The sequence below is a fragment of the Schistosoma haematobium genome, chromosome 1, assembly GCF_000699445.3.
Source record: "Schistosoma haematobium chromosome 1, whole genome shotgun sequence".
NCBI lineage: Eukaryota > Metazoa > Platyhelminthes > Trematoda > Strigeidida > Schistosomatidae > Schistosoma > Schistosoma haematobium.
The window spans coordinates 88961596-88985807 of NC_067196.1; the positions used below are offsets into that span (position 1 = coordinate 88961596).

Consider the following 24212-nt stretch of genomic DNA (forward strand, 5'->3'; position numbering starts at 1 on the left):
GAGTCAAGCCAGTACAAACTTCAAACACAAAATTATATATTATATTATTAACGGCTTTATTCAATATTATATTTTTGTACAATATAGAATTCTCAGCACAGGGTATTTCAACAAGTTACTTACGCAAAAAGCAGTGACAAAGATAAAAGAGGAAAAAAAGGTATAAAAAAAGAAATCTGAAAAACTGTACAGCTTTTCAAATTAGAGACATGTTAAGAATGCAGGTTATTGATTAGATTGACTCCAACAACCTGTTTGTCACAGCGTATATTTGCTAGGTAAGGTGTTATAGAACTTTTATTTTTTTGCGTGCATAGATTTTAGTGTAATTACGTCTCGTTCTACCAGATGATATACAAGGAGAAAGATAAGAGTGCAGGGGATGGTTAGTATTTGATAAAATAACACCTGCTATGAGTTTGCATGACTTTGGATGTCTATCCACAACCATATTAATTATGACCTCAAAATATTCACCACACATCTTGCTAACTGCCCTCAGCACTCTCCGCAATACAGCAAGGTCTTTTCTCAAAAGCCCGGGAAAGAAAAATGGAGAACAGTAGAGAATAATAGGTAATATGCAAGAATTGACAAATTGTAAGAGTAAATGACGAGTAATCCCAAAAGCATGCAATCTCTTTATGTAGTAAGTCAGACGGCAAATCTTCTTAGATAACAGTAAAACGTGGGAAGACCAAGAGAGATCAGAGGGTAAGGTAACACCAAGATAATGTACATAATATTGTGATCACATTTTCCTGAGTAATAAAAAACTCAGATAATCGATTAGAGTAAACTAGTTGACACGATTCTTATTCAACTAACAACACATAAATAATTTAGGTTCTTTTAATGTTACGTTAGTAATATTACTCCTAGATCTATCCCTAGACACTAGAACAAAATGACTTTGATGCTATTCAAAACACAAGATATGTACTAAAAATGTGCTTTAGGAAAAACACAGTGTTAGGAAAACGATAAAGGTCATAGAAATCACGTGATAGCTATCTAAGCAGCTTTAACTTTGGTTGCAGCACTTGAATTAGATATTTACTGATACAAATAATACTTCTCTACAGTTAGCCAAACAGTATTAAGTTACTTATAAGAACTTTATAGCGGTTTAAATGGCTAAATGGTAAATAATTTATGGCTGCCATAATAAAACACAACACATTTTCGCAATTATATCTGAGTTCACGAACAAAGTTTTGCACCACCGTTTCTTTTTTTACGTCAATAAGAAAAATTATTCTAGCATGTAGTGACATAAATGTTTTGAACTTACAGGTATAATGATAGATGACGTGCGGACCTATACACTGAGAATGCCCTAAGTACTTGTAGACCTTCACCAAGATTAATGTGAAGGACTGATCTAAGCGCTAAACTTAGAGGAAACACAATTAAGCTAAACTCTGAAGATCTCAGTTGAACTCAATATAATAATGAGTACCGATTCTCCAGAAGTTTTAATTCCCGTTTTAATTCTTTCACCCCAAGGTTCTTACATAACGGCACCAGTGGTTTCCTACTTTTGGTTACGGAGGTTGGTTTGGGAAAGGTTTTTTACCATTGAAAAATTGAAACCGTGGGCAGTTAAACGAGGAAAAAGGTTTATCTTTTCTATTTGGTAGTTAAAAACTGGAATCAATAGAGATTTGTCTATAAGACGTTTTAAAAATACCTAATATTTAAGTAAATAAAGAATACAAGAATTGATATAGATTATTTGCATCAGTATCCGTGTCCATGTAAATCAAGCTATTTAAGTTTAGTTACTAATAATAAATCGAATCTGATCGACATGTGTGTTATAATATCATTTTACAACAAAACAAACTTACATAGGAATCCGCGCTTATGCCAGAAGAATTATCAAATCCAGTTATTGTTATTGGAGTGCTGAGTTCGTCACGATTGCCTTGTGAATCGGCCATGGAATGAGGGTATGAAAGAAATTCAACATTTGATGCTGCACAATCGGCCTGAGGTAGTGCTCCGTATTCGGAAGGATAGTCTTTGAACGTTATACTATAATGTGGTTGTAACGGACTAAGATAATTTGACTGTTGGTTTCCTCCGAATGAACCTAAATTTTCAATATCAATGCAAAGCACTCCACTGGCTTTATTCATCTCAAAGGGTTTGTTACCAATAGTGCACTTGGAAGAAGGTAATAAACTGGTCACCTCCTCCCATCGACCCTTCTTTGGGGAAGCGTCCAGTTCTATCATTCACAGTTCAAGTAAAAAATTCCTGAGTGAACTCAAGTCATTGAAAGACATCTTTCAGGCATAATCCAAGGTAAGGCACTTTGATGGGTTCGAAAGTAAGTCAAATAAATGTATCTTACATTATGAAAATCTTTTCGTAATAATAACGAATATCAATTACTGAATTTTCAATTAAAGATGAGGAACTATGACTTTTGCAAAGTGAAGAATATAATTAACGGTATCGTGTGTATTAGAAGGTCTAAATACAAAATAATATTTCAGTCCACAACAGATATTGAAATCTAATTGCAGTTTTTAAAAACTTGTCACATTTCAAGGCCAAGTGGAAAATATCGACAAGACAAACAAAACAAAATACTTGAATACTTTCAGAACAAACTATACTTCGAATAAAATGAGCAAAAAGAATGCCATTCGAGATCTGTGTTTACGAAGTAGAACCTAGTCTTCTAGTTTGAAGCTGTTTAGATTTCTTGAACAAAAATCTGAAAGAACGAAATGCAGACTAATAAGCTCTTGTTCGATTATGTTTGTAACTTCTTTTTCTTGTCACTAGGTAGGGATTACGTCTCAGAGTTACATCCTGAATAAATAGATATATGTATTTAACATGGAATTTTCAGTGACGGTAAACTCAAGGCCATTAGCACTTTGAACACGGTAAAAGCAACAGGAATGGATGAACTATAACATAAAATCTTGAGACAAGTTTCATGATATTTTGCCTCCACGCTGGCTACAACATTTAATGTGTCACTTGATTAAATTGAGTTACCTACAGACTTGAAGGATGCAATTGGCACACCTATACATGAAACAGGACCAAGACAACTAACATCAAACAACAGACCTGTCAGCCTCACCAGTGTTGTAGTTAAAACTTGGAAAGAATGACTAAAGGACTACAGTGACATTCCTGGAAACCAACAACTTATTAAACACAAAACAACATGGTACCAGGAAAGGATGGTCTCGCACAACAAACTCTCATATATCAAGTGGGCAATGGATGTAGTTTCTAGATAATGCAAAACTAGGGGATGTTGTCTACAAATTTCAAGGAAACATTTGATGAGGTGCCGATAGATGGACTACTCTTGAGGCTGGAAAATCGAAGAATTACCAGACCTTGATAGATTGTGAACAGAAAGTTAGAATAAATTCCAAATGCTAGTCCTGGAAACCAGTACTTAGTGGAGTGCCACATGGCTCCGTCCTAAGTTCTTTTACTTTTTGTACTGTACGTAAACTAACTACTAAATATAGTTGAGTCCTCGATTCTGCCATGCGCTGATGATATAATAATCTGTCAAGAAATAAGAGGAGATGCAGATGCATGTGTGCTTTAGGTGGAATAAGATGCTCTGATTGATGTCTATCAACGCGGCCAAGTGTGTCTACATGCACATTGAGCATACAAAGGTAATTAGGTACATCAGAGAGGAGTTGCCCGCGATCATAGTCCAGTCTCACACGGATCTTGAGGTGACAATGAGTCTTAAAATCTTAAGACCACGGCCCATTGTCATAATGTATCACCTAAGCGGTTTAGAACACTATAGGTTTTAAACGGACATTTCTTAAGCGAAACATCACTATGTTGGCTACGAAATACACAACCTTCAAAACTGGGTTCAGGCTGAAACCCTCTGTCTAAAAGGTGACTCAGATATCTTGGAAAATGTACCCATGCAATTTCAGAACTCCGGAGTTTACCATACATAGAGTTGCTTCAGGAGCTAGATCCTTTTGTTCTATCATACCACAGGTCAAGAGGTGATCTTATTTTGGTTTATGGAATGCCAAAAAATAATTTTGGACCAAATGTATTCTCTTTTTTCATTTCTATCATACCCGGGCAACTCAGAGGACACACCAAGAACGAACAAAATACTCGTGGCATACATGTTTTTACACTAACTCGTCAATTCTTGAAGCCTTTACCTTGAGAAGTGATGACCACGCCTTCAATCAACTCAATCAAGATAAGATTAGGCACTCGGAGAAGCTTATAAAAAAACTAAGACAGGTAGTAAGTAGTCTGTTTTAAATACACACACAAAATCTTTCAAACTAAGACTTTTACGACAATAAGATGCAGGATGAAATTCTATTATATCCAACCCTTTTAAATGACTTCATTCCTCGCCAATAACGACCAGTCATTTAATTATACGCACCATAATGATATCAGGCGTCGTGGGTCATAACAACCTTCTCAGATGAAAGAATGAGTAGCCAACCGTCCCAGACTAGAAAGACTGAGCGTAGTCTCCACAATTTTCCCATGAGAAAGTAACAGAAGTAGTTTTGAACTTAACAGCCTTCCAAGTATTGGTCATTTGCGCTAACCAAGGAAGATTTATTGTATGTTATTGGCTGAAGAGATCGGAACAAATATCACCACTAAACTCACAGCATTGCACGCAACAAAATGCCCACCACCTACGAGATTGTTAGCTAGTAGACAAAATGTTCCTCAACCGCTTCATAACGATTTCCTAGCTATTTTTGAGGTATAATTACTGGCCGTACCTGTTTTGCAGGGTTTTCCAACTACACCACATGCAATGTATCTCTATAGACAAGAAAGATATGACATGGTATCGTGAAAAACAGTTTTGATACCATTTTGGGTTACTTATTCCACAAGTAGTATTGTTTGTCATCTAATTACAACTAGTTAGAAATACTGGTACCCTTTTGATGATGGTTGTAGTAGTTCTCCAAATTTCCGCTAGCTATAGTACGAATTCAGGTCAAAACAAACTGTGTAGCAGCAGTCTCTGTGTCGGTAAGCCTCAACATTCCCAAGAGAAAAACCAAGATCCTCAAATAAAACACGGGAAACACCAACCCAATCACGCTTGATGGAGAAGAGGTGGAAACTTTCACGTACCCAGACAGCATCATCGATGAACATGGAGGATTTGATACAGACGAAAAGGTAAGGGTTAGCAAAGTAAGAAGAGCATTCCTACAATCGAAGAACATATGGAACTCAAAACAACTGTCAACCAACATCAAAGTCACAATCTTCAACATGACCATCGAAACAGTTCTACTATAGCTAGATGAAACTTGGAGAACTACTACAACTATCATCAAAATATTACATTTATTTCTAAACAATTGTCTACACAAGATACTCAATATCTGTTGGTCGAATACCATCAACAACAGTTTACTGTGGGAGAGAACAAACTATCTTCGAGCTGATTAGGAAATTAGGAAAAGACGTTGGGAGTGGATAGGACATATATTAAGGAAATCATCAAACTGTATCACGAAGCAAGCGCTAACTCGGAATCGTGAAGGGGAACGGAAAAGATGAAGGCCAATGAACACGATGCGTTGGTAATCGGAAGTAGACATGAAAAGGATGAGTAGCAACTGGAAACATCTGGAAACGACAGCTGATGACATAGTCGGATGATGAGCGGCCTATATTTCTGCATAATGGGTAGCATTCTTAAGTCTGCAAGTGGTGAGATCTAGTAAGAATGAGTTGGAGTCCAGGTCGTACCTAGTTACCTTCTTCTCATGTTGCGTCGGGGCAAATATGATAACCACATCAGCTAGTTCCCTTTCGAAGGGACTTTCTGGCAACTCAGATCTCAGCTTTTTCTAGCCCGCCATAGGCGCATTTCTAATACTTTTTTTCATTTTACCATAAATATAGTTAGGTTCCTAATTTGAGGCATCTGTGATCCACTGCTACTAGATAAGAAACCCATTAAGTGAATGCTTCTTCTATTCAGATTGCAGATTCTGTCCATAACCATTAAAACAGTTTGAATTAATCTGCTTGAATTCTCTACCGGCTGAGCTAGTCCAAGCGACTCCCCAGGAGTCCTTTAAGAGAAAACTTGACATATTCTTAAGGACTATGGATAGTATCTTACTATGATTTCCCAGTTTCTTTTTCCTCTTTTATCGGTAATATACCTAGGTTCATGCCTACAGGTAGTGGTGAACCACAGCTACTAAATACGGAACCCCGTTAAGCGAAAGCTTCTTCTATTCCGTCCACAACCATTTGAACCATTTGGCTTCCGCGTACTTCCAACGGGAAGTTTAGTCCTAACGTGATTTGCATTCATCAAACTTGTGCTGTGTTTTTACGCAACAAAAGTACCATTTCCGAACAAAAGAATCTATCCTGAGTAATACGTTTGGTAGATTACTTTTTTTTCAGTTTCACCCAATTTAATAGTTAACTGTGGTTTTGCCTCAGCTTACTACTCGGTTTTTTTAGTTTTTCACGTAAAGACTAGTTCAGTTTATCTCATCCGTTTTATCCATTTTTGTCCGTTTTCAGTGTGCTTTTTAGTGTAGTTTTCACGGTCTTAGGCTTTTGCTAGCATCTACAACACAGTTTAGGTCAATACAGTCATGAAAAATTCATGCAAACGAACTGGATGCCGTTTTGCTGTTACATCTGGCATGCACTGCGACAACTGCAAAGGTTGGTTCCGCGAAGCGTGCACAGATCACACGGCAACTGCTTACAACAGACTCAGCTAGTCGGATCATAAGTGGGAATGTGTTACGTGCAGCACGGATGCTGTAGTCTTGCTAAGTAATATCATTGTCCTGCTGACAGGTCTGCAGAGCAAGTTGTCGGCAAACTCGGGAAAAAACGGTCAAAAAGTGGATAGACAAACAAGAGAGCGCATTGAAAACGAGAACAGGGATGTCGACAGGTCTACCGACGATGGAGCATGCAACAGCATTGATGATGACACGCTGAAACTCAGCACCATGATTACGACGACGGTACTCGACTCCCTCAGCAAACTCGGGTCTCACAGCTCAAGGTCCTTGAACGCGACAGTGGTTTCTGAAAACTCCATAGGTGATTGAACCTACGTCAAAAAAGCTAAAAAGGGCCAGGCGTCACAGTCTAAGTTGAACATCCCAGCTGTTGGACGGAAGTCAACTGATGATCTGTTCGCACAGTCTACCCCCAAGAATGTCCGTCCAGTCATCAAAGAGCCAAGGATTCATAAACTTGCTTCGACCCCCAAACAACAAGGTGCTAAACCTAAACGCACCGGAAAACCTGGGACGACAATAACGGTTCGTGATGACACTCTCATAGTTATGAACTTCAAAGACAACCCTGACCTTCCCCTCAGTTTGCAGGACAAAAATGATAGGATGCTCTGGGGAGAATTAAACAAGAAACTTGAACTTCCAAGAATAGAACCTGTGACAGACACACGGCTTACTCGAGGAAATGAATCTAAGCATCAAAATCACCCGAGGCTACTTCGTGTAACACTTAAGAATGCTACCGACGTAGAGGATGTCTTACTAGCGAGTCATTTACTGAAGTCAGATGCGAATGTAAGAATACTTCCTGACATACCGTATTCTGAGCGCAATCTCATACGAATTATCCCCAAAGAATCTCGCGAGAAGTTTTTCCGAGGGAGGAATATAATCGTGCAAGGTATACCGGAAAATACGGACCCTACTCAACCAAACTCTGATATCAGGGAATGGAAATTCATCAAGCAGTCCTTGAGGCTCAAACACATACTGACTCAGCATGTGACAATACTAGCCAAGAAGGATGGTGATCTTAGACCCTGTCTAATGAAGATAACCTCCCCATCTTCCCGTATGGCGGCTGCAATTCTGGAAGCATTTCGTGCCAGTAGACGTCGACTGCCACCTGGAATCCACATGCACCCGGATAGGCCATACGAAGCTAGGACCAAACACAAAGGTAAGTTGGAGCTGACCATTTCACTTGTGGACTATCTAGACGATAAAAAACGTGTAAAGGACAGGGCCTACCACCTCGGCAAACCTCATATAGGTGGGCTACCTGTCCATTCACGTAAGGCTCATACAGACAAACAAGACGAAGCTCACGCGTTCCAAATTGAGGGCATAAACTGCTTATATATGAACGCCACGAGTCTACCAAACAAATTGGATGAGCTACGTGAACTCAGCAATGCTAATAAGGCCCATCTGATAGGAATATCTGAAACCTGGATATCTTCTCAGTTCTCGGACCATGAGTTAGCATTACTTGGGATGTCTTTGTTCGCAATGACAGAAAATCAGGAATTGGCGGCAGAGTAGCCGTTTACATACGTTCTTGCTTGGAGGTGCACCAAGTTCATAACCTCGAGTTTAACAATCTTGAGGAATCTATATGGTGCTCTGTAAGATTTTCTAGTACTTTGAGGTGCCTATTCGGAGTCATTTACAGGAAGCCAACTGCCGACATCGAGTACGACAGTCGTACGCTGGAAGGACTATCCCGCTCTACTCGTCTTGGTTTCACACACATCCTGATTCTAGGGGACTTTAATCTCCCTAGAGTCAACTCCGTGGAACACACGTATACTGGAGGCGACAACTTAATTGAAGCTCGGTTCTTCAAACTCATCGATGATTTGGGATTATACGAAAATGTGAGGTCGGCAACTCGTTGGAGAAACAGTCAGACACCATCGCGCTTAGACTGTGTATTCACGAATGAAGAATTCCTAATTGACAACCTCTCAATCCTGGCTCCCCTGGGAAAAAGTGATCATACCGTCATAGCTTTCAGTTTTGTCAGCAAAACTAAGCTAAGATATCCCACCAATAACTTGCATTGGAATTTTAAACGGTTGAATGTGCCAGCTCTACACAACTATCTACAACAGGTAGTTTGGGATGTTCACCCTCAACTCGATGCGGACGGTCATTGGGACTTCTTGTGTGCTACAAACCATTCAGTTCCTCAAACGATTCCCAAAAGCTGCAAATCACCTACAGTAATCAAGAACCGCACCCTTCGCCTTCTAAGCCGCAAAAGGTACTGTTGGGCGGAATACAAGCGAACTGACAACGACGGAGCGTATAGGCAGTGTAAACATATCAGGAACATATGCACGAAGGCTATAAGAGAGGATATGCTTCAGTACCAGACATAGCTTATGGACAAATTTGCCTCTAATCCTAAAAGCTTATTCCGTTATGCAGCCTCTCTTCGTCAAGCCAAAACCGGAGTTTCCCAACTGCTAGGTCTTAACGGCCTGACCAACAACGATGGCGACACCGCTAACCTTCTGGCTGAACATTACTCCCAGACATTTCAACCGACCGACATCAACTTTACTGATGACAGTCTCATCTGCAATTCCACAGGACTTTCCGAAGTGGACCTAAGCGCTGACTTGGTGTTCCGGAAATTGCAGCACATGAGACTAGACACTTCTCCTGGCCCGAACATGGTTCACTCCGCCATAATGAGGGAAGCCGCCTCAGTCCTGGCAACGCCGCTTAGCGTGATGTCCTCACACTCGCTAAGTCGAGGAAAACTACCGGAAAATTGGAAGTTGGCTCACATCACACCAATTTTCAAAGGAGGTCGACTCAGGAAACTTTCAAGTTACCGACCGGTGGCTCTTCTCTCCATACCTTCAAAACTCATGGAGTCCCTGATATGTGATGGTATAAAAGACTATTTACTGTCCTTAAATTTCTTCTCACCCCAACAGCACGGTTTCAGGGAGGGTTACTCTTGTATTACCAACCTGCTGACTGCGGTGGACAGATGGACAAGCACCCTTGATCACAAAAGGAAGGTTGATATCATCTACCTAGACTTCTCAAAAGCTTTTGATAAGGTTAACCATACATGACTTATCAATAAGCTCAAACGATTGGGTATCAGACCACCTCTAATCTATTGGCTCACTTCATACCTGAAAAATCGACATTTTAAGGTCAGGGTTAATTTCACTTTATCTCAGGCTATGGAATGTCCTAGTAGGGTCCCTCAGGGCTCAGTACTAGGACCTCTTCTCTTCTTGATCTACATAAATGATCTTCCTCGACAGTTAATGTCAGACTTATTACTTTTTGCCGACGACATGAAACTTTGGAGAGAGATACGCAACCAAGACGATATACAGGCACTCCAGGAGGATCTGACTCGACTTCAAAGTTGGTCAGACGATAACGGACTTGCCTTTAACACTTGAAAGTGTAAAGTAGTCCATCCGCGACATGTCGCAGACTACAGTTACAACTTAGGAAACTCCTCTCTAGTAGTATCCCAAGTCGAAAAAGATTTAGGAGTCCTGGTGCCCCATGACTTAAAGTCTTACGCTAACTGTGACAAAAATGCCTTCCGAGCAAACCTTGCACTGGTAACATTGAAGCTCATTTTTGGCCATATAATCTTCAATAGTTTTATCCGTCCTCATTTGGAGTACGGAAACAGAGTATTTCCTCCCTCATTCAAAAAGGATAAGGACACCCTGGAGCGTATCCAACGGCGAGACACGAAATCAGTTCGAGGACTCAAAGTTAAACCTTATGAAGAGCGCCTCCATTCACATAAACTTTACCCATTAGAGTACAGACGTCTTAGAGGTAACCTTCTGACGGCTTATAGTATCCTTAACACTTCTGGTCATCCTCTCAAACACCCACTTAAGCTTAGTTCCAACACTAACCTAAGGGGTAACACCCAGAAACTGGAGACACAACATAGCAAAACGGAATGTAGACACAACTTCTACTCCTTAAGAGTTGTCAAATGCTGTAACTCGCTACCGGCCGAGCTAGTCCAAGCGACTTCCCAGGAGTCCTTCAAGAGGCAACTTGACCCATTCTTAAGGACCAAGGACAGCATCATACTATGATTTACCAATTTCTTTTTCCTCTTTTATTGTTAACATACCTAGGTTCCTGCCTGGAGGATTTGGTGATCCCCTGCTACTAGACACGGAAGCCTGTTAAGCGAAAGCTTCTTCTATTCCGTCCACAACCATTTGAACCATTTGAACCATTTGAACTATGTTCGTTTTTCTTTACGAACTTCAGCGCTACCGTCGTGAATTGTTTACTAGGTAAATGTAAATTGAATATACTGGTAGTTGCTGTGTATGATCCAAATTTTATCATCTAATTCGCAGTTTTTAAACTCTTAAGCTTATAAGCCTTCCAAGACCATAGTCTTGGAAAATCATCTGGCGAGTAATCTGTCTTATAAATCATTACATCCTATTCTATCTAATATTCACAGGTATACTTTAAAAGAATTGGCGCATGTTAATGGGTCTTCTACCTTTAAGGGTAGTGATTACTACTGTAGTTTGTTGAGTGAGAGAAAAGACTCAATAAATCCCAAAAGTAAACATATCTGATATATCAAGTCAGTCTTCAACGCCAAACTTATTAACTATAGTGAATTAATCCCCAATTTATAAACTGAGGATTGTATACAGTCATGTCGCCTTTGTTAAGTTATGCATAGATATATTCCCTGTCTACATTCCTTTAGGTTCTGATAACATTGTTAGTCAGCTACAACGTAGGACCAGGCACATATATGCATCAGTCCAAGTTGCCACACCTCATTAGCACAACAAAATGATCACTAAATTCACAAAGTAGTTACTTCGATGGTGGTGACACATAAAAGAAAGATTGTGTGTAATGATATAGTACAGGAGGAAAGAAAGATATAAAGCAGTTTTAATCTCACAGTTCAAGGGAAGACAAAGAGCGTATACACTGACGCCGTTGTGATCGATTCTGAGCCATGTCACTAAGAGTCTCCAACAATTGGTTACGGAAGTCGCGTGGACTCCAACCAAGTGGTCCGAATCTACCAACATGGCTCAGACTAGAAGTTAGTGACTTCAAGCACTGATGCTACGTTTTTCTTTGGCCACCCCTAACTTTCTTCCAACCATCCCTAACATCGGTTAGCATTACACATCGTGGTAATCGGTGTTCAGGCATACGTAACACGGCCCAACCATCTGAGTCGATGAAGATTCACAACGTCATCAACTGATTCACCATCATTCCCTAATACCCTTTATCTAACCTCACTATTACTTACCCAGTGATCCCAGCAAATGCAAGCAATATTTTTAAGACATCTGTGACCAAATACTAGTTTACGAGTATCCTCTACTCTTAATGGCCACGTTTCGCAGCTAAGATAACACAGAGTAGAATAATTTCAGGCCTTTATGTAGACTTTCGTTTCAGTCCATTGGACATTTCCTGTTAGCTACTATTTAGCTAAATTGGCTCTGTTAGGGCCAAAAATTTAGAGTATGTCAGGATACACACACTGCTTATTACTGTAAGTTCGTAGATGTTGAAGCATTACAAATTAGTAAACAGGTATTGCTTCAATCTAAAACTCCCGACCATTGTTGCTACCTTGACGTGGTGGTCAGGGTTGCCTATCGTGATGAAGCAACCGAGCTATACTGACTGGAACAACCGTTCCTCAAGGTCCTACCATGTTAGACAGGTCGGTTGAAGAGCGGTAAGACTAAAAGCAACAAACCCAAGGTCCGAAGGTGAAGTCGTACTGCTGACTGTACAGAGGTGTGACAGCAGTAAGGTGTTTCCTTCAGACGACCAGCATGACAGCGATGCTGCCTTCCTACAAGGAGGGGTGGGGTTAGAAAAGGTCAACCCTAAAAATGCACACCTCGCCTTATCCCACGGATATCCGTCTCCGGCGGTAAGTTCTCAACAAATACGGAGCTAACACGAAAATTGCCCATAAAAAGGTCGCGTGTGACCGACCTCAAGTAGTTGTCCATTGGGCACTGCGGTCACGCTCTCAGATCACTAAGACCACCTCTAATCCAATTTCCTTTTCAAGTACCTCCAGAACAACCCTTCCGCGGTGTGGGCAACCGGGAATTGATAACCGCCCTCATACCTCTAACAGCACTCAAGACCACTGACTCAATCTAAAACTACTTTATAATGGTTAGTAACATTTCTACTCTGGCGAATTTGTTACTTACTACTTGATAATCGAGTATTTTACTTTATTACTGCTAAGCCACCACCTAACTTGTAATTTAAACGGCTGTTTTTGATATTTTCTTGAATTCACTACGATACAATTGTTCTGAAAATCCTATAAACATTCTAGACCACAATCTTCATATCTCTCTCGCCTTCGTTCTTTAGGTATGAACTCTTAGCTCCTTAATTAATCTAAAAATACTGATCAGTTCTCAAACACTCCCTCAAGATTTCATCATTCTTTTCTGAGGATATCAATAAACTAACTAACATAATATATGACCAATTTTTTGGACAAAACTCAGTGGCAGCACTTGGTGGCTGGTGTTACTGGGGGAGTTGTATCCGTTTTGGTTTTGCATCCATTGGATTTGGCCAAGATCAGATTGCAGGTGAATGAAGGTACAGGTGTTATCGCATGCAGGTTGGGATTGGTTTTTGGTCGCTGCGTTTCACATATTTTTTGGTCTCAGTGAGGTCAGTAAGGTCGGTGTACTAGTTCCCGCAATAAGCTTTCTGTGGTTTAAGGAACGTTCGTTTTGATTGAACCAACTGCATATCCCAATAATCGTGGGTTCCAGGATCCTGAAGGAAGAAATGGCAATATGAACCAATCGTTGGTCACTGGCTACTGTGGGACTGCATCTCCTAACGTTGCTTCACTGCCTTGTGGATCAGACCTTTAGGTCGAAGGCTCCGGGCGTGGCCCCTAAGAAAACCACCTATTTATTAAGCTCAGATTCTGAAGTTTGCATTTTTTTATATATTAGTAACTGATCTCATTTGAGTCGTTTTTTGTCGCAAAATGTTTGTTACCATTAGTCACTCAGTGAGCATAAAAGGTCACTCTCTAATAAACGATTCTAGATGTTTGAAAAACATAAATTCCCTGGTTGAATTTTATAGTTTTTGTTATTATTATTTTGTTATTTCATAAAAATGACCGCCATCAGTACTTACTACTTATTTATTGTGTAGACCCAAAACAACGGGAACTATTCAAACATTGTATGAGATAGTTCAGTGTAGAGGTCTTCGTGGTCTTTATCTTGGTTTCACCCCGAATGCTATTGGAGCGGGTAGTTCATGGGGTTTGTATTTTTTCTTGTAAGTAATTTTTTCTGTGGTATAACTATATATTTACCAGAGTTGGTTTATCCACAGGATAACTTTTATTTATCTATTTATTTGAACACATAAATATTGGTACAAGAGGGCACCAAATATATATGGGTCACACAGGATAACTTAGTGAATAACTAGACAAATGCATTCGCATGTCTTTGACTGTCTATGTGCCCAACAAGTTATTTCGGTTGAAAATTGGATATATATTCATAAACTGGGCTAACATCAACAAAAGTGTAAGATAAACCTTGATTGTTCTTATTTTTCACTAACCTGATTACTGCTTGAGTCATCAGATCCGGTTGAATTTCAGCAGTTAATTTCTATATCACAGGTAAATATACTTGGTAAAATTAGTTATCATCATCTTGAGTAAGCTAGGAATATCTGAAAAGCTACCAGGTAATTATAAAACACGTACAACGTCTATAGTGTAATTAAAATGAGTTTTGACAATTATTCGGATAACTTTGATCAATCGTTATTGCTTATACACATCTCTAACCAAATGCAGGTTTATGCATTCAGGCCTTTGATCAAACTTTTTGTAGTAGAGGTAATAAAACCAGTCGTTCAAACTGAACCAGGCGACTAAATCTTTGAAATGTCAAGATAAAAAAACTAAACACCCAAGTACCAATTACGAACGGTTATATTTCAGTACAATTTGCGTCAAAATCCAACAGTTTCGTTTTTTTAAACAGTTTATGTACTGTCTTTTTCAAGTTTTACCTTGATTATATTATTACATCAACATCCTTATCACATTTTAACTAATTAAGTCCTCACTAATTCACGTTGGAACATCTATCTTTCACTTAACAGCTATGAAAGCTTGAAAAGATTTGCTCAGCGCGGTGATAAAACCAAATCTCTCACTACCAATCAATATCTCACATTTGCTGCTTTGTCAGGTAATTTCTAAAATAATAACTTCATTTTCTTATCCCGTTTAATGATGTGTAATTTTAAATAACTAAGTATTAAAATCACCTAAACGCAGTTTTAAAAAAGTCCGAGTTACGCTTATTGCTAACGCACGTTGGTAAACTATCTGATCAATGCCCTAGTGTTTATACCCCTCTACTTTCGACTAACTACTTAGTATCAGGTCCAAAAGTGATGTGTATGTTTCGGCTCGTGGTCATGCAGTTGCATTATTTAGTCGTACACCAAATAAACGTTATACCTTTGAAAATTCATATTCATCGACCAAAATTTCTTTTGCGTATGTTCGGGATAATGCATCATCAAGTATCAGCAGTACTGACTAGTGGTTGGACAAATTAGAATAGTGTATGAATTATATATATATATATATATATATATATATATATATCACAACAGTTGAGCTGTCATGGCACAGATAGCTTAATGTTGACGTGTCGAATTACATAGATTCGAATACCAGAAGACAAAATACTTTTCAAATTGCAAGTTTTTAAAATGTACTTTAGTTTTAAACATTCGATCATAATCTCCTTAATAAGATTTGTTAAATCACCAAAACCTCATAGTAACTCCAAATCAAATTTTTATTAGGCGATTTCTAAAACCATAAAAAGAACTATAAATGCTCATATATTTCAAACTAATTACATTTTCAGGTGTGATTACACTTTCAATTGTAAATCCAATTTGGGTGATTAAAACTAGATTATGTTTACAATATGAAAAGGTAACGAAATCTTTTCCGAAATCTCAAATTACAAATCCATCATTAGTAATACATTCTCAATCTACATGGCATGCTTTGCATAATCTATGGATTCATGAAGGTTTTGCTGGGTTGTATCGTGGTTATGTACCCGGTTTATTCGGCGTTAGTCATGGTGCTATCCAGTTTATGTTTTATGAACATTTTAAAAATTCTTATAATACACGTTATCGAGGAAGGTCAGTTAGTGAGAAACTGGTAGGTTGTCTTTCATTTTTCTCAACTATTCTATTATCAATGTCTTCAAATAGAATAATAACTATTCATTAATAGTAACTCCGCCCGTAGCTCTTTCAGGACTACTGCAGGTCCTTAGCCTGGTTAAAGGAGGGGGTTGGGCATGGGGTTAATAACCCCTATCCCGTAGAAAGCAACCTTGCTAAAAACCGCTAACCAGATTAAACAAATCAAACCATTAAAAATCTACCATCCGAGTTGAAAGATCTTTCGAAACAATTATGACGCCTCATGATGAAAGCCATGATTCTTCGGAAGTCACGAGGCCGATGCCGCTTCTAACAACCAGAGTAACAATTAGTAACCCACCAATTATATCAGTGATGACGATAAAAATGAGTTATATAAGAGGCTGTAGTCGATTTCAGTGAAGTGCCCAGAAAAAGACCTGGAAATCCTGATGGGAGATCTAAACGTCAAAGTCGGGATGGACAACACCGACATGGACTAGGTGAAAGGAGCGAGAATGGTGACAGATTCGCAAATTTATGTGCATTCAACAGGATAGTCATAGGTGGAGAAAACGATGATCAAACACAGAGATTTGTCTAATATCCTCAACTCAGAGAGGCCAAATCTTACAAGCATGGGGCAAAACTACTTTCACCAACGAGTAAACTCGACCGTTTACGGCCGAACTAACATCACGAAGGCACCAAAGATGGACCAAATTGGCATAACCAGCCCTTACTTTCACTATACTTGAATCCATCTCGTCACACGCCACGACTAACACTTACGCAAGAACTCAGAAACATAAAATTTCCAACTAATTCTACATGCTCACTATCAAGAGTGAGTGTAGGCATAGTCTCTTGACAGTCTTGTAGAAGTACTTTGCATTTAGAAGGTGAAAGGCACGTGCCACGCTCGCGGACATTTGTAGCCAACTGATTAAGTTCGGTTTGATTAGCTTGTGTATCAACGTACAGTAAGACAATATCATCCACATACTTCTTGGGAGCCGATCCACACCACCATTACCTGCAACCATCAGAGCTGATTCCAGAAGGTCATCAATCGCAAAGTTGAAGAGGAATGATGAGGTCAAGCAACCCCGCCTAACCCCACTACCTGAATGGAACAGTGGAGAAAGGTGGTTGTATGTCCTCACTCTGACTGAGGTGTTATTATGTAGGGCTTTCAAGATATTAATAAACTTCTTATGCATACCTTCAATAGACAATCCCAGAGAACAGCCCTGTCCAACCAATCGAAGGCAGTCGTAATGTCAAGAAACACTACAATTTTTGGCTTGTGATAAGTATGACGGTGCTCTAACATTTGGCGTAAAGTGAAGATATGATCAATGCATCCTCGACCAGAACGAAAACCAGCCTGCTATTCGCGAATCAATGTTTCCCAGGTTTTGAACAATCTACGAAGTATGACGGAAGCCAATAGTTTGGACGCAATCGGAAGTAGATTTATTCTCCAGTAGTTGTTACATAGATGAAGTGAACCCTTTCTAAAGATAGAGACAACTATCGACTCATTCCACGATGTTGGAACACTCTCCAACTTCTAGACACTTGTGAACAACTCAGTCAATTTTTTTAACCTGAAGGTCGCCACTATCTTTTAAAGTCATTTGGGTCTGGTGGTTTGTGGCACTTCTGAAGTTGGAGTTTCCTGCAGACTTCCGCCTCGTTAGCGGGTCAGTCGTCACCGGCCATCATGGACAGGACAATCTGACCGATGTTACTGGGGCAACAAACCAGCTGAATTGTTCCACGAAAAAATCTGTTCATCGTCCAAAACGTCGGGAGATGTTATTGGTTGGCATTACGTCAGCTTCAGAGACTTCCACTCACATAAGACTTCTCGTTGCCAGTGTGTCGGATGAATTAAAAGAGCTTCTGGTAGTTACCAGATACAGCTGCCGTTATCAGACCTGAGACCAACAAGCCCCCATTGGCAACCAAACGACTCTCCTCTATGCCTAGACGCCCGACTTGTGCATTCAAGTCTCCGGTTAGTACTACAATACCTGTCCGTACCCTATTTATTCTCTCAAGATCCTGGAGCCCATGTGCACCATTAGTTTCGTATTAGTGTTTTCCAACTCTCCTAACTAGATCTTCCGTACCCACCAACCCTACCTCATTGTCGGACATTTGCTCTTCGTTCTTCTAATTTCATGGACAACATCCTCGACGTGAGTAGGACTTGAATGCCAGTGGCTGTATACACTTGGTCGTATGAGAGCATTTCGATAGGGAGAGTAGACTCTTCCGCGCCGCATCATGCCATTTAAGGGCAAAAACTACTGAATATTAATAAGTAGTTTAGTGTGATACACAACGAACGAGCAAGAGAGAAATAGTGTTCAGAATATATTTTACATTAGTTAGATAGCGTTATTAGTTCTCATATAATAGATGTAACTTGTCGTTTATGGGCTAGAAAAATTGTTAAACTTTTTAAAGCAAAACATTTGATCCCCTTTCAATACTTTCTTTCTGACTCTCTTCACTTTAATTTCAGTCCGCTGTCGAGTACCTGACATTTTCATCTGCTTCTAAACTGATCGCAGCTGTAATAACTTATCCGTATCAAGTTATTCGTTCAAGAATGCAAGACCAGCATAGGAAATACGATGGCGTTACTGATGTTATTCGACAATTGTGGAGGTTAGTCAGTTTCAATTTCAATTTCAATTGAATTACTCTTTTTTGTTCGTAAGGAAATACTATTATTTCATTGAAATTTTATATTCATAAATGAAAATTTGAGTTTTAGTTTTATTAAATTTACTAGTTAAATATAAAGTAGAAAAATAAAGTTCCCATATACCCTTTAATATTAGACTCTGATATAAGTAACATTCCATGATCAATAAAATCCTTCGAAAAGAGAATAAAAGATTTCATGATGTTTATTTGAGTTCCATTGTCAACTTTAAATCTTTCTGTGTACTGCAATAGTTAGTCAGTCATAGATAACTTAGATCCCGGAACCCTTTACATTTGGATACAATTGCGGACATCTACTAGGTAAAGGTGTAGTGAAGGTGAACACAGGTGAGGACAACCGAATTATATTTAGCACAAAATTACCGAGTTACTTGATAAAATAGAAAAAACCATACTCTAATACTTAATTTGCGAAATGTTTAATAATTGTCTCGGACTTCATTGTTCTTGCATTTCCATACTAATTACTTTCTATTCCCATTGTTCCTTTCTTGATCTTCTCAATTTTCTGCTGCCAGACATTGTATTCTTAAGTCGCGTTATATACTACTTATGTCAATATAAGTAGCACACATTATTATTATCATTATTATTATTATTATTGTTTATTTGGACACATAAATATTGGTACAAGGGGGCACCAAATATATATGCGCCACACCATATTTGTGTGTGTGGGCTGTGATACCGCCCGGGTGCCCAGACCGAAGCAGGTGGTTTTCTTAGGGGGCCACACCCCGAGCCTTTGACCTAAAGGTCTGACCCACAAGGCAGTGGAGCATCGTGAGGAGATGCAGTCCCATGGTAACCGGTGACCAACAACTGGTTCATACGCCATTTGTTCCCGCAGGATACTGGAGCCCATGTGCACCATTAGTTTGGAATCCGGTTAAAGCGCCGGACATTCGCTTTTCATCCTCTCAATTTGGTAAACAACAGTAGTGCCATGAGAAGGCAGTGAGTAGGATTTCCCTGGCAGAGGCTGTATACGCGTGGCCGTGTGAGAGCATTTCGAGAGGGAGGGCGGGCCCACCCCACTCTCGGCCATACCAGTGCACTTGGGGGCATAGGTAGCACACGTCACAAAAGTATAGAGAATGTACGATTTAGAATAAATGTGTATCAATTAACTGGTGACATCTTACATCAGGAAAGCAAGAGTGAAGGAAAACAAAGAATCATTTCATAATAGTAATGACAATAATAATTTCAGCTGTTCGTAAATCCAAAATCTTGTATATTAGAAAAAAAATGAGACTTATAATCTTTTGGGGGATAAATAACAAACATATTTGACTGTTGCAGTCAATTTTGTACCATATCGCTCGAAATTAACAGCTTTGTATATGCATGATTATCTCGAAGACTACAACTTGAAATTTTACAACTCATCCACTTCCCACACAGTTCAGATTAACGGTGACTGACTTAACGTATATTAATTACAAGTTTTGGTTTGTTAGTGTAGCACATGTTCTAATAATCTTAATTGATTAACATTCAAAACTTTACCAATCAAATTATCACTGCTGTCTAATAACTTAGGTCTTATTTCGGTATTGGCTATTCAATAATTTTACCATACATGATCAGTGTTTTGGAAGGTATCATTGATTAATATCAGTTACTTCTTAAAGTCTAGGATATTAAATCGTTCATAACTCTGTTCATAGACATATTACTCCTATAAGCCTGCTACCTCTCGTAGAGGAGCATAGGCCTCCAACCAGCATTCTCCATCGAACTATGTCCTCGGCTATCCGTTCCAGCTGTTTCCAGTTGCTACTCATCCTCTTCATGTCTACTTCCGATTACCAACGCATCGTATTCATTGGCCTTCATCTTTTCCGTTCCCCTTCACGATTCCAATTTAGCTCTTGCTTTGTGATACAGTTTGATGATTTCCTTAATATATGTCCTATCCACTCCCAACGTCTTTTCCTAATTTCCTAATCAGCTCGAAGATAGTTTGTTCTCTCCCACAGTAAACTGTTGTTGATGGTATTCGACCAACAGATATTGAGTATCTTGTGTAGACAATTGTTTAGAAATAAATGTAATATTTTGATGATAGTTGTAGTAGTTCTCCAAGTTTCATCTAGCTATAGTAGAACTGTCTCGATGGTCATGTTGAAGATTGTGACTTTGATGTTGGTTGACAGTTGTTTTGAGTTCCGTATGTTGTTCAATTGCATGAGTAGTGTCATTACTTTGTTAAAACTTGCCTTTACGTCTGCATCAGATCAGGTCATCTACGAATTTTAAATCATTAAGCCAATCAGGGCAGTTTATGAGTCAATGATAACAGTGGGACTAGATTACATAAATAAAAATAATAAGTGAAAAGTAAAAATTGGTAGTGTGTTAGTTGTGATAACACTAATAAAGGCTTGAATCAATCTTTCATAATGGGAAATAGGTCAATGACCTTTATGGCAGGTCCGTTTTCTAGTTTCACAAGAAAAAAGTCAGCGAGGGTAGAACCTAGAGGTGAACCCATCTCTATTTCATCAATTTGTCTATAATGTGTTATTATTAAAGACAAAATGGACATTCACTGTACATTTCAGGAGTAATTCTTTGAGACTAACTTCGGGAATTCTAATATTCATCTGTTTTTCAAGTAGTTGTTGGCACACAAACTCAGTATTCTCGGCTAACGGTACATTGGTGAACAAGGAAGCAACATCTAGACATAACATCCGTTCCCCATCCAAGTTCATATGCTCAACCTTGGAAATGAAGTCGAAAACGTCTTTCACGCTTCTGTTGATGACCAGTTTGTATATATATATTCAGATGAGTACATACATTTTCCATTCTGCATAGCTTATAAACTTCCTTCTCACTCTAGTAGCCGGTCGTACTCGTGTATGGGAAGATTACGTATTGATGTCAAATTAGATACCACACTTTACATATGTAATTGTCATCGTTGTTCCGCATATATATATATATATATATATATATATATATATATATACTTGTTCATCTTTTTGTTTTTTTATAATATAGAGGTGAAGGTGTTCATGGATTTTATAAAGGACTTCTTCCATATGTACTCCGATGTACTCCTGCTTGTGGAATTACATTTCTTGTATATGAATATAGTTTAATCATATTTGATTGGATCAAATGACAATAGTTAGCTTTCAATTATATATAGTTAATTATGCTTAATTTGTTTTACACGTAGATGTCTTTGACTTACATTTTGTAGAATTTGTATGTATATACCAGTGATCATAATTTTTCTGATTTGTAGATTGTTGTCAATTTAATTCTACCCCATTTCTACATTCTCTGTATTCTTATAATGAATTGCTTATTAGAGTTGATTTACATTTTTCTAAGGAGTTTGGGACTGGGAAAAACCAACTATTTTATCTCTAGTCAATCATTCTTGTCACATCACAAATCAGCACAGGAAGGTGAAATGCTAAAGCATTCAACGTTATAGAGTGGAAAGTGTGCAAGAAAAAGTGAACAGTGAATGTCTTTACATACAGCGTAGTTGATATGAAGCCAGACTTAGGACCAATAGTAGCCCAAGAGGGGCTCCAGGCGAAGTTGCCATTCGATTTACTGTGACTTTTTATAGCTTATTTAGGGTTAATTGTTAATGTAAAATCATTCTCAAAATGTCAGTCAGACAAGAACAACATAAACTTTGATTTATTGTCATCGGTTCAAGTTTCCGCATGGGCATCAACATAATGAGATGAAATTATTAAAATTGTAACCACCACAACTACACTTATTAGCATGAATTTTTTTCCAGATGATGATTGACAAGATCATAATAAGGGATTATATATTCAAAATATTCGTTCACAAAATAAATTACCATTTTGTTAGCGGGAAAGCTAATCTAAAATGCTATTTTATGCGTATGCCCATGCATGACAAATCCCACGATTCTGTTTCATTCATTAAATCTCACTACACAACGTTTACACTGATATTATTCACTAATAAAGTACACAGCTGATGCCGAGTCACTTTTCACAATCGAGGGCTAGTGATAAGAAGTGAAAGCTATAACTTTACAGAAATAAAGATTACTAGTTGAAAGTTAAGCAATCTATACACTATTTTATTAACAGTGCAATAGTTAATTTAAAAACTCATTGACTGATTATGACTGTTAACCAACATTCTTCACTTATATTGTTTGTAGTCTGTTGAGTATATTTTATATTCCCCAAAAAAATTCAAATTTTTTTGGCCATCGGGGATTAGGCTCAAGACGTTTTGATAGTTGACGACTCTCCTAAGTATGAAGGTCCTGGGTTCGGTCGCTAGTAGGTTCGTGGGTGTGCACTACGAATGAGTCCTGTACTAAGACAAAAAAGCTATTTCACACTTTCTAGTTTTTAGCGATTGTCTCACTTAAGTTAGTTCGTTTCCACCGATCCCTATATTACAATTGTTAAGTAACAAAAAAAAGTTTACATTTGGGGACCCAATATTTGCATTAGTTATTTCGATTAGTAGAATCAGTTATACCAATCCTATTAAATTTAATAACTTTGAATTGAGCTCTGTACTGAACTGTCGTAGCCAAGAGGTTGATACAAATCTCAAAATTGTAAATCTAGTTAGCAAAGAAATACTAATGTATGTTGGAATTTGTTGAAAGTTGTCACCCAAGCAAAGCATTCTTCACATTAATTTCTGTTGTCCTAACAAATTTATATACTGATATCTTCGAAGATTGTCGGCTAATGATGAATGCTAATTGTAAAGGTTACTCGACATGTTGATTTATTTCAACTACTGATTGTATGAATGATCCCTTGTTGATTCTCCTGGATTTCCGGGGTACATTCGATGTATTTCCCAATAGAAATCTGTGCATTGGAAAGTTTATTGTATCAGTTATACAGCACCCAGTCTTTGTATTCATATTTGACACCTCATATATACTCTGAGATCAATTAATTCGTGGTAGGCAAAAAGTCGTACATTCCTCGAGTTCGTTTGTTTTGAATATATTTTGAGAACATTTGTCTAATTTCTTCATCATCTTCATAGAACTACTTATTAAATTGGAAATATGTTGTTAGACACAAGTCGATACGACCCATCAAGTCTTGACTTTGAAGTTTGATGTGTTCTGAAAAGTTCGTAACGCTGGCCACGACCAGGGATATATTATCCTTTGCTAAATTCGGTCAATGAATATTTCAAAGCAGCTTTCAGTATTCCGAAGGTTTAAATAGTAGTCCGACGTATTTCTTTGGATAGATATGACATTACCGTATCAGTTTTTAAGTCAGTTATCTAATCCAATTCAAAGAGATAAAAACAAATTTATATACTTGAAGAATTCGTTTTATAATTTGATATGAATATTGTTTCATGAAGCTTATTCTGTTA

The 24212-nt window shown here is 38.4% G+C and overlaps 2 protein-coding genes across 3 annotated transcripts in view; one reads left to right on the forward strand and one right to left on the reverse strand.

Moving 5' to 3' along the window:
- MS3_00002399 (uncharacterized protein) overlaps nucleotides 1–2832 on the reverse strand; it is a 104174-nt gene extending 101342 nt beyond the window's left edge. Inside the window, exon 1 of the mRNA XM_035732448.2 lies at nucleotides 1854–2832. Within this exon, the coding sequence (XP_035587464.2) occupies nucleotides 1854–2243 (390 nt within the window). The 5' untranslated portion in view covers nucleotides 2244–2832. The remainder of the gene's footprint in view (nucleotides 1–1853) is intronic.
- Nucleotides 2833–11031: 8199 nt separating this feature from the next.
- MS3_00002400 (uncharacterized protein) lies at nucleotides 11032–23957 on the forward strand. 2 transcript variants are annotated; one of them, XM_051209974.1, is made up of 7 exons: nucleotides 11032–11116; nucleotides 13218–13476; nucleotides 14031–14159; nucleotides 15006–15094; nucleotides 15788–16095; nucleotides 18622–18767; nucleotides 21846–23957. In XM_051209974.1, exons 2-7 carry the CDS (start codon nucleotides 13331–13333, stop codon nucleotides 21967–21969), a joined length of 942 nt encoding a protein of 313 aa, XP_051075459.1. In that variant the 5' UTR covers nucleotides 11032–11116; nucleotides 13218–13330; the 3' UTR covers nucleotides 21970–23957. The 2 variants fall into 2 exon arrangements, with proteins under 2 accessions (XP_051075459.1, XP_051075460.1); XM_051209975.1 differs by having other exon boundaries at nucleotides 11070–11116; nucleotides 13218–14159.
- Nucleotides 23958–24212: the final 255 nt, after the last annotated feature.

Coding starts and splice junctions, on each gene's coding strand:
- MS3_00002400 (XM_051209974.1), top strand. CDS start 13,331: ATGACCAATTTTTTGGACAAAACTCAGTGGCAGCACTTGGTGGCTGGT. Junction 16,096..18,621: donor GGTCAGTTAGTGAGAAACTG/GTAGGTTGTCTT, acceptor CTTTAATTTCAG/TCCGCTGTCGAGTACCTGAC. Junction 18,768..21,845: donor GTTATTCGACAATTGTGGAG/GTTAGTCAGTTT, acceptor TTTATAATATAG/AGGTGAAGGTGTTCATGGAT.